The sequence below is a fragment of the Heteronotia binoei genome, chromosome 11, assembly GCF_032191835.1.
Source record: "Heteronotia binoei isolate CCM8104 ecotype False Entrance Well chromosome 11, APGP_CSIRO_Hbin_v1, whole genome shotgun sequence".
NCBI classification, from domain to species: domain Eukaryota; kingdom Metazoa; phylum Chordata; class Lepidosauria; order Squamata; family Gekkonidae; genus Heteronotia; species Heteronotia binoei.
Window position 1 is genome coordinate 70,279,401 of NC_083233.1, and position 12,214 is coordinate 70,291,614.

General features: G+C 49.1%; 1 protein-coding gene across 3 annotated transcripts in view; it reads right to left on the bottom strand.

Annotated features, from left to right (window-relative positions):
* Nucleotides 1–1,494: 1,494 nt before the first annotated feature.
* Nucleotides 1,495–12,214, bottom strand: part of ADGRD1 (adhesion G protein-coupled receptor D1) — a 442,408-nt gene continuing 431,688 nt past the window's right edge. For all 3 annotated transcript variants that reach the window (XM_060250081.1, XM_060250080.1, XM_060250079.1), the window contains 2 exons: nucleotides 7,363–7,455; nucleotides 1,495–1,608 (listed from right to left, as the gene is read on the bottom strand). In XM_060250081.1, the coding sequence (XP_060106064.1) occupies nucleotides 1,513–1,608; nucleotides 7,363–7,455 (189 nt within the window). In that variant the 3' untranslated portion in view covers nucleotides 1,495–1,512. The remainder of the gene's footprint in view (nucleotides 1,609–7,362; nucleotides 7,456–12,214) is intronic.

Sequence of the window (12,214 nt, forward strand, 5' to 3'; positions counted from 1 at the left end):
CCAGAGACACGTCTAGCTTACTGATCCCACTAGTGCAAATTCCCTCGACAGGAAAGGGACAGGAGAAGAGCATGAGAAACAATGCCCCCCCGACCAGAGCCTCTGATGATTAGCTTCAATTATTAGAGATTCACAGGGAATCTCTAACTTGATAATGGTTTGCATCCAGACATTCTGCAGGATTGGCCACAAACGGAAGTATCAGCATTTGGTGGCGGTGGGGAAACACAAGTCCTAGCCCTGAAGGCAGCCAGGATAGATTCGAAGAGTGCATGGTGATTCCTAGCAACAAAACCCATAAAGAAGTGTGTGTGTGTGGGGGGGGGGGGGAGAGGGAACATTGTAGAACCACAACAGGTGCTGCTTCCTCCTCTACCGTAGCTTTGGTTGGAAAGACGAAAGAGCTGTTTACTGGAAAAAAAGAAAAAGAAAATAAAAAAGATGACATTTGCGGATAGTAACACAATCTCAGTTGCAGCCTGGCTGCCTAGTTCACAGTATATTTCTCTCGGGGTTGTTTAGCCGAGCGGAGGAGTTTTTATTTTATTTGGTGCCTTGTATTTGGGTGCTACATCTCCTTTTCCCCCCTTAGGATGCTCCGGTTCGGCATTCAGCGTCCCCCTCCGCTCGGCAAAGCAAAGAGATAAGTCACAGTGTCGGTCCCGCTAACGGTTTCCAAAAGCTACCGGTTGCTTCAGTCCACCCCAATCCACCCGACAGATGGGCCGTCGACGCTCACACCAGAGGGCAGTTTTCAGTCAACGCAAACAGCCGCTTTGGTGCAACGACATCGCAGGCGGACGCAGCGCCGTCGACGGCTTTTAGGAACGGCGTCGTAAAAACCGAACAGATGTGTAGGAGGCCCACGAAGACGCATGATATTATGCCACCTTTGTTAGTCCCAAGGCTGACGGGCAACTAGAAAGCACGGCATAGGTTTCAGTCCGCCTCCACCGCTGGCTTCCGTACAGTATTAAAAAGGAATGTTTGTTGGCTGGTCGTTTCCTGGGCAAACGGAGCCCGGATAATTGGATTATCCGTTATTTAACGCCAACAGAGGACGCAGATCTGGAGAAGAATGGCCCAGTTTTAATAATGCCGCTGCAAACTCGGGCTCTTTGCCAAGCAGAAAACAAAGCTCATCGCGATCTCCTTTCCTGAGGTGCCACTAACTTTTTTTTTGGTCCTGTTACCGAGGCAGGTGTATCGGTTCCTGATCTTCTGTTGTCTCCTGCCTTAGTTACAAGACCGTCCAGTGTATACCATTGCTAGCTATTCCGTAGCACTGTTTCAGTGGCCAGGGCAGGTAAAGACAATCACAAAAGCTGGAAGGATTCACTCGTTGTAATGCAGCATGGTGGTGGTGGGGGGTTGTTCTTTCTTCCAATTTAGCGGGTGATAATAATTAAAGGAGAAGTCGCTACTGGCACAAGTTAAGAGCAAGCCCTGGGTGGGCAGACATCGCGGCAAAGGTCCTGAAGGTACTGGGCAGGAGGGCCGGAAGGCTTGGTGTCAGACTGCGGAAAGGTCGATCCTGTTTGCCGAATTGGTGCTCTTGTCCCAAGTATTCAGTTTTGTAGGGCTGGTTCCTGGCCTGTTCCCAGTTATCTGGAGAGAGAAAATAATACTGAGGTGGCAGCCAAGCTCTCGCGGAAGGGATTAACCTGACTCCTGATTCTGACCACAGCTGAGAACTCATGTCAGGGTTCCCCAACCTTTTTGAGCCTGGGGCCACCTCTAGTTCTAACAGAGCCTGGTGGGCGTGGACACAAAATGGTTGCCGCAAAAGGCTGCTGCAGAAGAAGAAGAAAATATTGGATTTATACCCCGCCCTATACTCTGAATCTCAGAGTCTCAAAGCGGCTCACAATCTCCTTTATCTTCCTCCCCCACAACGGACACCCTGCGAGGTAGGTGGGGCTGAGAGAGGTCTCACAGAAGCTGCCCTTTCAAGGACAACCTCTGCCAGAGCTTTGGCTGACCCAAGGCCATTCCAGCAGGTGCAAGTGGAGGAGTGGGGAATCAAACCCGGTTCTCCCAGATAAGAGAGCTATGGCTGACCCAAGGCCATTCCAGCAGGTGCCAGTGGAGGAGTGGGGAATCAAACCCGGTTCTCCCAGGTAAGAGAGCTTTGGCTGACCCAAGGCCATTCCAGCAGGTCAAGTAGAGGAGTGGGGAATCAAACCCGGTTCTCCCAGGTAAGAGAGCTCTGGCTGACCCAAGGCCATTCCAGCAGGTGCAAGTGGAGGAGTGGGGAATCAAACCCGGTTCTCCCAGATAAGAGAGCTATGGCTGACCCAAGGCCATTCCAGCAGGTGCCAGTGGAGGAGTGGGGAATCAAACCCGGTTCTCCCAGGTAAGAGAGCTATGGCTGACCCAAGGCCATTCCAGCAGGTGCAAGTGGAGGAGTGGGGAATCAAACCCGGTTCTCCCAGGTAAGAGAGCTCTGGCTGACCCAAGGCTATTCCAGCAGCTGCAAGTGGAGGAGTGGGGAATCAAACCCGGTTCTCCCAGGTAAGAGAGCTCTGGCTGACCCAAGGCCATTCCAGCAGGTGCAAGTGGAGGAGTGGGGAATCATACCCGGTTCTCCCAGATAAGAGTCCGCACACTTAACCACTACACCAAACTGGCTCTCAGAAGGCAAAGCATTTTTGGAGGCCTTACTTCAAGAAGGATGTGGACAGAATGGAGCAGGTGCAGAGGAGAGTGACGAGGATGATCAGGGGCCTGGAGACCAAGCCCTATAAGGAAAGGCTGAGGGACTTGGGAATGTTCAGTCTGGAGAAGAGGAGGCTGAGAGGGGACAGGATTGCTCTCTTGCAGTATTTGAAGGGCTGTCACTTAGAAGAGAGCAGGGAGCTTTTCCTGTTGGCAGCAAAGGGAAGGACTTGCAATCATGGGTTTAAATAAAGGGTGGGAAGGTACCAGCTGGATATTAGGACAACCAGGGCTTTTTTTTTTGTAGTGGGAACTCCTTTGCATATTAGGCCACACACCCCTGATGTAGCTAATCCTCCTGGAGCTTATAAAAGGCCCTTGAGAGCCAGTTTGGTGTAGTGGTTAAGAGTGCGGACTCTTATCTGGGAGAACCGGGTTTGATTCCCCACTCCTCCACTTGCAGCTGCTGGGATGGCCTTGGGTCAGCCATAGCTCTGGCAGAGGTTGTCCTTGAAAGGGCAGCTGCTGTGAGAGCCCTCTCCAGCCCCACCCACCTCACAGGGTGTCTGTTGTGGGGGAGGAAGGTAAGGAGATTGTGAGCCACTCTGAGATTCTTCGGAGTGGAGGGTGGGATATAAATCCAGTATCTTCTTCTTCTTCTACCACAGAGTGTTGGACTGGATGGGCCATTGGCCCGATCCAATATGGCTTCTCCACTCCTCCACTTGCAGCTGCTGGAAAGGCCTTGGGTCAGCCATAGCTCTTGTAGGAGTTGTCCTTGAAAGGGCTGCTGCTGTGAGAGCTCTCTCAGTCCCATCCACCTCACAGGGTGTCTGTTGTGGGAGAGGAAGGTAAAGGAGATTGTGAGCCGCTCTGAGACTCTGAAATTCGGAGTGGAAGGCGGGATATAAATCCAATGTCGTCTTCTTTTCTTCTACTAAGAGCCCCATAAGCTCTTGGAGGATTGGCTACATCAGGGGGTGTGGCCTAATATGCAAAGGAGTTCCTGCTACAAAAAAGTCCTGAGGACAACCCTTTCTACCATAAGAGTTGTTCAACAGTGGAATCAGCTGCCAAAGGTGGTGGTGAGCTCCCTCTCACTGGCAGTCTTTAAGCAGTGGCTGGACAAACAGACATGTTCTGGGCTCCCCCTACATTGAGCAGGGGGCTGGACTAGCTGGCTTGTCACAAGGCACTTGTGTGTGGTGGCAGCTGCTGCCCAAGCAATCTCCCAAGGTCAATCAGGACAGAAGCTCCTGCTGGCCCCGTTCACTTCTGCAAACACTTGGTGGGCACCAGAAAAGGTGTCAGCGGGCACTGTGACACCCACGGGCACCATGTTGGGGACACCTGACTCATGGGATGGAATGCTTCCTCAGGGGGAAACAGAAACAGCCCAGGTGCAAACTGGCCACCCCAAAGAGACGCAGGCTCCAGTTTCTTGTGGCCCCCAAACTACAACCATCTGTATGTTGTCAAAGGCTTTCATGGTTGGAGTCCATTGGCTGTTGCAGATTTTCCAGGCTGTTTGGCCATGGTCTTGGCATCGTGAGACTGGACGTTTTGCCAGCAACTGTGACTGGCATCCTCAGAGGTGTAACCCAGAAATCTGGAGAACTCCAGTTTTCTGGGTTACACCTCTGAGGATGCCAATCACAGTTGCTGGCAAAACGTCCGGTCTCATGATGCCAAGACCACGGCCACGCAGCCTGGAAAATCTGCAACAATGAACTACTACCATCTCCCAGGAAAAGATGTGGGCAATGTGAGTTAGGCTCCTTTGCATTCTGAACTGGGTAATTTATGAATTTTGGTCAGCATCGCCAGTCCAGACAGTCGTCTTTTAAGAGGTCAGCTCACAGTATGTCAGCCTTGTGGCTAAAATAAAAGACGCGCACAGAAGAAGAAGAAGACTGCAGATTTATATCCCGCCCTTCTCTCTGAATCAGAGACTCAGAGCAGCTTACAATCTCCTATATCTTCTCCCCCCACAAGAGACACCCTGTGAGGTGGGTGGGGCTGGAGAGGGCTCTCCCAGCAGCTGCCCTTTCAAGGACAACCTCTGCCAGAGCTATGGCTGACCCAAGGCCATTCCAGCAGGTGCAAGTGGAGGAGTGGGGAATCAAACCCGGTTCTCCCAGATAAGAATCTGCACACTTAACCACGACACCAAACCAGCGCAGCCCTTTGATGTGCCCCTGCACGTAGCCTCTCGGTGGACTGTCCTTGTTAAAAATTAGGGTTTTTTAATGACGCTGCGTGAATCATGCATTCGCCCGTTCATCCGTCTCTTATTAACAAAAAAGCACAACGCAGTTATGGCTCCTTCCAGTCAGGCATTTTTTCCCGTCACAGAGACAACAGGAAGCCGCCACAGTAGAGCGGAGCATACAGACATCGCCAGGCCTTGAATTCAGCAGGAGCTCACCGGAGCGCAGCTCCTGAACCTTTCTGAGGGTTCCCCCTCCTCCTCCCCACTTTGTCCATTGAGAGGTACAGCTGCATAAGAATCCCCGGATGAGCTCCACCACCTATTTTTCTACAAAACGACCCCTGGACATCACCATGCCTGAAAAAGCACCTTTATTGCTAAAGTATGAACTGTATATGGTTAATGTAATCAGAGCTTTTTTTTGTAGCAGGAACTCCTTTGCATATTAGGCCACGCCCCCTGATGTAGCCATAGCCATTCTTCCTGGAGCTTACAGCAGGCCCTGTACTAAGAGCCCTGTAAGCTCTTGGAGGACTGGCTACATCGGGGAGGTGTGGCCTAATATGCAAAGGAGTCCCTGCTACAAAAAAAGCCCTGAATGCAATCCATTTCTTTGTCTTTTCTTTTATTTGTATTATTTCTTCTTAATAAAACTTTAAAATTTAAAAAGAAAAAAGAAAAAAAAGAAACAGGCACACATGAACACGGGTAGCTGCCTTCTACTGAATCAGACCCTGGGCCCATCAAAGTCAGTATTGTCTACTCAGACTGGCAGCGGCTCTCCAGGGTCTCAAGCTCAGGTTTTTCACAGCCACTTGTCCGGACCCTTTTTAGTTGGAGATGCCGGGGATTGAACCTGGGACCTTCTGCTTACCAAGCAAATGCTCTACCACTGAGCCACCATCACTCCCCAAACATATGAACCTATGAAGTTGCCTTCTACTAAATCAGACCCTGGGTCCATCAAAGTCAGCACTGTCGACTCAGACTGGCAGCGGCTCTCCAGGGTCTCAGGTCATCACCGACTGCATGGTCCTTCTTCACTGAAGATATCAAGGACTGAACCTGGGACCTTCTGCATGCCAAGCAGATGGTCTGCCAGTGGGCCACAGCCACGGGTAAGTCCACGGACCCAAACTAGGGTCTTTGAACATTCTGGGAACTCTTTCTATATCCACTGTTCTGATGAGAAGCCCCTATACCATCAGTCATGAACCGGGTTACCAACTCCTGCTTGAGAAGTACCTGGAAATTTGGGGATGGAGGGTGGGAAGAGTCTGGTCTTGGAAAGGGAGGAACCTCTGGAGGGTATAATGCCATACAGTCCGCCCTCCAAAGCAGCCATTCTATCCAGGGGAACTGATCTCTGCCAGCTGGAGCTGAACTGTAATCCTGGGAGATCTCTAGTCTTGAAACCCTATGCACAACAAAGGATTCTGGGACACAGACTCAGGTTCACACCCAGGGTACCAGCCAGGCCACTGCCCTCGTTCTGAGTGTGTTTTTATCCCACCCTTCCTCCAAGGAGCGCAGCACGGACAGTGTCGGATTAAACCCCGTGGAGGCCCCTAGGCAGCCAAAATCTTGGGGGCCCCCTCACAAATTATCTTGGAGTTGGAGCTCCCACCCCGCAACCCGCAGCACCCACTGTAGCCTGCAGGCACCTTCCCAAAAGCCCCTTAGACAAAGCTGCGGGGGAGAGGCAGAGAGAGGCAAACTTGGCAATGATGCCAGCAGCAGCCGCACCAGGCAAGTCGGGCAGAGAGCAGCTCAGTTGCTGGCTGTATGTGCCGGCTGGGAGGGCTGCAAGCAGGAGGGAAACCAGGGGGGAAGCCAGCCCGAGGTCCCTAAAGGTGTGGGGGCCCCTAGGTCAGTGCCTACTTCCCCTACTTGTTAATCCAGCCCTGAATGTGGAATGCATCTTTTTCTCCTCACAACCACCCTGTGGAAGTAGATTTGGCTGAGAGTGTGTGATGTGTGCAAGGTCATGCAGTGAGCCGCACAACAGCGTGAGGATTGAAACCTGGGCTTCACAGCTCGAGTCCAGCTGCCACACCACTTTGGTTGTCAGGCCTTTTTCTTTCCCCCCAAATGTGGCTTTAGGGGAATCTTTCCTGCTCTTAGAGCCCCGTGCTGCAGAGCGGTAAAGTTGCAGTACTTCAATCCGAGCTCTCTGCTCATGACCTGAGTTCAATCCTGGCAGAAGCTGGGTTCAGGGAGCCAGCTCCAGGTTGACTCAGCCTTCCATCCTTCCGAGGTCAGTAAAATGAGTCCCCAGCTTGCTGGGGGGGAAGTGTAGATGACTGGGGAAGGCAATGGAAAACCACCCTGTAAAAAGTCTGCCGTGAAAACATTGTGATGCGACGTTACCCCAGAGTCAGAAACGACTGGTGCTTGCACAGGGACTACCTTTACCTCCCCCCCACCCCACCTCGCCTGCTCTTAATGTTTTTGCATTACGAACAATCTGATGTCAGCGTAGGAATACTTACGATATCAGAGTGGAAAGGCTTCACGTTGATGTTGCGCATGGAGCTGCTGGTGAGGGACCACACTTTGGTTTTGTGCTTAAAGGCGGCTCTCACCTTGACAGGAAAAAGAAAGGATAGCGAGAGGTGAGAAGGTTCAGTGGGCTGAGTTCAGCAGGCATTCACTTAGAACGGGGGTGTCAACTTCTATTAAATATAGTAACCATGGCGAGGATAATATACGCCAGGCATTGGAAATCTCCGCAGGTACCAGGGAAGGAGGAATTTATACAAAAATTATACAAGATAGCAGAAATGGACATTCTAACGGTTAAACTTAGAGATGGGAATGTAGAGAAATGTAAGGAATCTTGGAAACTGTTTTATGATTGGGTAAAAGTTTATGATTATGGAAAAGATGGAACTGATGCATATACACTGCGTTAATCCTTAAGCTCCGTTAAGTGTTATATGTATTGTCATCGTGTTATTTTTGTTGATTGTGTGTTTTTCTTTTTGTTAAATAAATATTTTGTTTATCAAAAAGAACAGGGGTGTCAAACGTGTGGCCTGGGGGCCGAATCAGCCCCCCCCCCCCAAAGGGCTCCTATCAGGTCCATGAACAAGTCTGCTTCCTTCTCCCTCTCTCGTTTCCTTCAGTTATCAGACACTGTTAAATGAAATATTGCAAGAGTGCTAATCTTTTAAGCATGTTTTATTAAGAAGGTTTTTTAAATATTGGGTTTTTAATTGGGTTTGTCTGTGTCCTTTATAAAGTTTATGTCTCTGCTTCCTGGCATTACATTTTATGACACACACGGCCCGGCCTGACAAGGTCTCATTTATGTCCGTTCCGGCCCTCATAACAAAAGAGTTTGACACCCCTGACTTAGAAGATCAAAAGCCACCAAAAGCTGTCTCTGTCCGACCAGCCTGCAAGCCTTTCCACAGCCTTTATTCTTAAATTTTTGCTGTTGTATAACAGGGTGCCCCAGCCTCTGACAACTGTCCAGGCGAATTCACACATGTATGTCCATCACAGATGACCACAGCATCAAGAAATGAGTTGCGCGTGTGAGTCAATATGACGACTCAAATACGTCTCCCTGACCTGGATGGGCCACGAAAGCCCGATCTTGTCAGAGCTCAGAAGCTAAGCAGGGTCGATTCTGGCGAGTACTTGGATGGGAGACCTCCAAGAAATACCAGCAGTCGGGGGGACAGGGGCAGGTTTTATTCAGCCCCCTCTCGGAATATCCTCCAGGCCCCCGGTAGGGGGTCAGTCAAAAGAAGACACCAAGGTCCAGACACACACACGTTTTTAAAAACTTTAAAATGAGAATCAAATACATCCTTGTGACCTCACGGCTCTTTAAACACCAACCACTTCACACATTCAGCAGTGAGTTATCAAGAGGTGAACAGCTGATACTTTTTCTGCTCCAAGAGACACTCTGGTTTTAAGCAAAGAAATACAAGAGTCCAGGGGTGGAATTCTAGCAGGAGCTCCTTTGTATATTAGGCCACACACCCTGATGTAGCCAATCCTCCAAGAGCTTACAAGGCTCTTTTTTGTAAGCTCTTGGAGGACTGGCTACATCAGGGGTGTGTGGCCTAATATGCAAAGGAGCTCCTGCTAGAATTCCACCCCTGCAAAATCTATATCTGGAATTCCTGGTCCGAGATCCACTTATCGTTGTGCCACCTGAACCCACAGGTCTTTATTTCCGTGTGACTGCCGTTTTGCCCTGTCCTGGAGGGCCCAGGCTAGCCCAGTCTCATCAGTTCCTGGAAGCTAAGCAAGTTTAGCCCTGGTTAACACCTAGATGGGAGACCAGTGAGGAAGTCCAAGGTGGCTACACAGAGGCAGGCAACAGCAAACTACCTTTGGACATCTCTTGCCCCGAAAGCTCTAAAGCAGAGGTGTCAAGTTCACTTGTTACAGGGGCCGAACCTGACATGAATGTCACTTTGTTGGGCTGGGCCCCGTATGCCACAAAATGACGGGAGGGATAAACTTTATAAAGGACACAGGCAAGCTCAATTAGCAATATTATATTTTATTCAAGACACGAACAGGCTTTAAAGCATTAAGACTCTTACAGTATTTCCTCAGAGTAGCTCCTCAATGCCCACCCTCCCACTTCCACCACCTGTTGTGCATTAGCATTGGGACAGTATACAGGGACATCATGCACAGTTTCTGTCATCTGGAAGTAAAGATAATGACCGCTTGCTTGAGGGCTGGGTAAGAACCCTGGAAGGGCTGGTTTTGGCCCACGGGACATATGCTTGACACCCCTGTTCTAAAGGGCCACCATAATTTGGCTGTGACTTGATGGCACTTTCCATCACCGACTGTCTGTTCCCTTCCATCAAAGTTTCCCCATAAAATGTATGCAATGCTTACCTCCTATTTCCCTCAGTTGCATATAATTGGCATTAAAATGGGATCAAAGAATGAAACAAATTGGAAAAAAAACCAGCAATGAAAACAGGCAGGAAAACAAAATCCCAAGAGGGCAGAACAAAACAAAAATAAAAGGGCCTTATTCATACATCCCTTGTGACAGTATCCAGGATTAAATTCCTGGAATCATACAGCTTCAGAGCGCTGAACCAAGGGTTGGATCCAGTTGGTAGAACTGAATTGGCCCCTGTTTTCCCCAGGGCTTTTTTTTTTTTGAGCAGGAATGCAGTTCTGGCTGGCTTGGAATCAGGGGGGGTGGCCTAATTTGTAACTCAGTTCCTGCTGAGCTTTTTCTACAAAAAAACCCTGTGTGAAACAATGGTGATGTCAGGGGGAGTGGCCTAATGTGCAAATGAGTTCCTGCTGGGCTTTTTCTACAAAAAAGCCATGTGTGAAACAATGGTGATGTCAGGGGGTGTGGCCTAATATGCAAATGAGTCCCCATTGGGCTTTTTCTACCAAAAAAGCCCTGGTTTTCCCCATTTCTCATTATCACCCTTCAGTTCTTTGAACTAGTGTTGTTGGTTACATGACCCTTCTTGATTAGCTGGGAGGGGAGGCCTGGGCCTGCTGAGAAAAAGGAATCAGGCAAGATTCACCTTCTTCATATTGGATTTAACGTTAAAAAAAAATGAATTGACTTGGAAGCACAGAAGCCTATGAAGTATCCGCCCTCCTCCACTTTTCCCAATTAAGGGGGAAATGTAGTTCAAACAAATAGCAAAGGTGATCTGACTCCAATGGTAACAAGAGAAAGAAATTTTACTTACAAAAACAGAAGCACATCTTACATGATGTTGTCATGTTGGGACATTCTACTTATTGTGAACAGATTAACTTCAGAAAGGTTAACTTGCTACAGCTGCAACCCCAGGCAAAAGAGAGATGAAGAGAAATCCCATATAAGATAAAACAGAAGACAATTAAGGGCCAAAGAGGCTCGATATCTAACCGATGAGAAGGTGGGGCCAACTGCCAAGTGTACCTGGGGGAGAGAATTCTCTTGACCCTTTCCCTCCTAGATCCTCTTGCATGCAAAGTTACAATATCCAACGTTTATATCCAGGCCTTTTTTGGGTAGAAAAAGCCCAGCAGGAACTTATTTGCATGTTAGACCACACCCCCTGACACCAAGCCAGCCGGAACTGTGTTCCTGATCAAAAAACCCCCCCGCTTATGTCAGCGGAACATTGGCTAGATTTAACCTGTCTGGTTATACATCCTTATGAAATTTGCAGTGTCACTGATATCGCTGGCCATCCCTTACCCTCAGCCTACCACAAAGCCTACTACACAAGAAGGGGATCAAGAAATAATTTTATGTTCCTTAAAAAAAAAAAATGTAAGCAGGAGCTCTGCGTATGCAGAGGAATTAATTACACCCTGGCCCTGATTCACACGATGAGTTGCTAGGCTGAACCGAAATGGGAAGCGCTCTTTCTGCAAAATGTTCTTCTCGCAACCAAAGGAAAGTTTCTATTTTGTCAGCCTTTCAAGGGCCGCAAAAAAAGGAGCAACCCCTCCACACGCACATTCTGTCACTTTTGAAGTGGCAAGCGATAGAGGAAGAATCATGCCATCCAGACGCCGGCGAGATTGCCTCCTTTAAAGTAGCAATCTTGAAGCGAAACCTCTTTCCTGCTCTTGGCAAACGTTGCAATTGCAGGGCAGACGATTATTTTTTTCTGCTTCACAGAAGCTCTGTGCTTTTGGAGAAAACTTCACGCACACCACAACACCAGAAAAGGTCACTTTCCCATGTCACAACTACAATGGTCTTGAGTGCAGAATGGCCAATGGACGCTACAGGGAAAGTCACATCTAGACCAGTTAAAGACCAGTTAATGGAAGCTGGGATAGCCATCACCACCATAACACTCATAAGACAGGTGACCACAGTAGGAATGAAGGCCAACAGCTGCCAACTGTGGGCTGGAAAATTCCTAGAGATTTGGATACAGAAGCCAGGGACACGGGTTTTTTCTCAATGGAGAAACAGGAAAATTCATTGATCAAAACTGGGGTCTTCGAACATCTTGGGAACTCTTTTCTGTAGCCACTGATCCCATACATACATACATCTGATCCTATACATCTGTCACAGGGTTCCTAATTCCAGCTTGGGAAACATCTGGAGACTTGGGGGTGGAGCCTGGGAAGAGCAGGGTTTGGGGAGAGAAGGGACTTCAGCAGGGTATAATGAAGAAGACCATAGATTTATACCCCGCTTTTCTCTCTGAATCAGAGTCTCAGAGAAGCTTACAATCTCCTTTATCTTCCTCCCCCACAATAGGCATCCTGTGAGGTAGGTGGGGCTGAGAGGGCTCTCACAGAAGCTGCCCTTTCAAAGACAACTCCTGTGAAAACTATGGCTGACCCAAGGCCATTCCAATAGCTGCAAGTGGA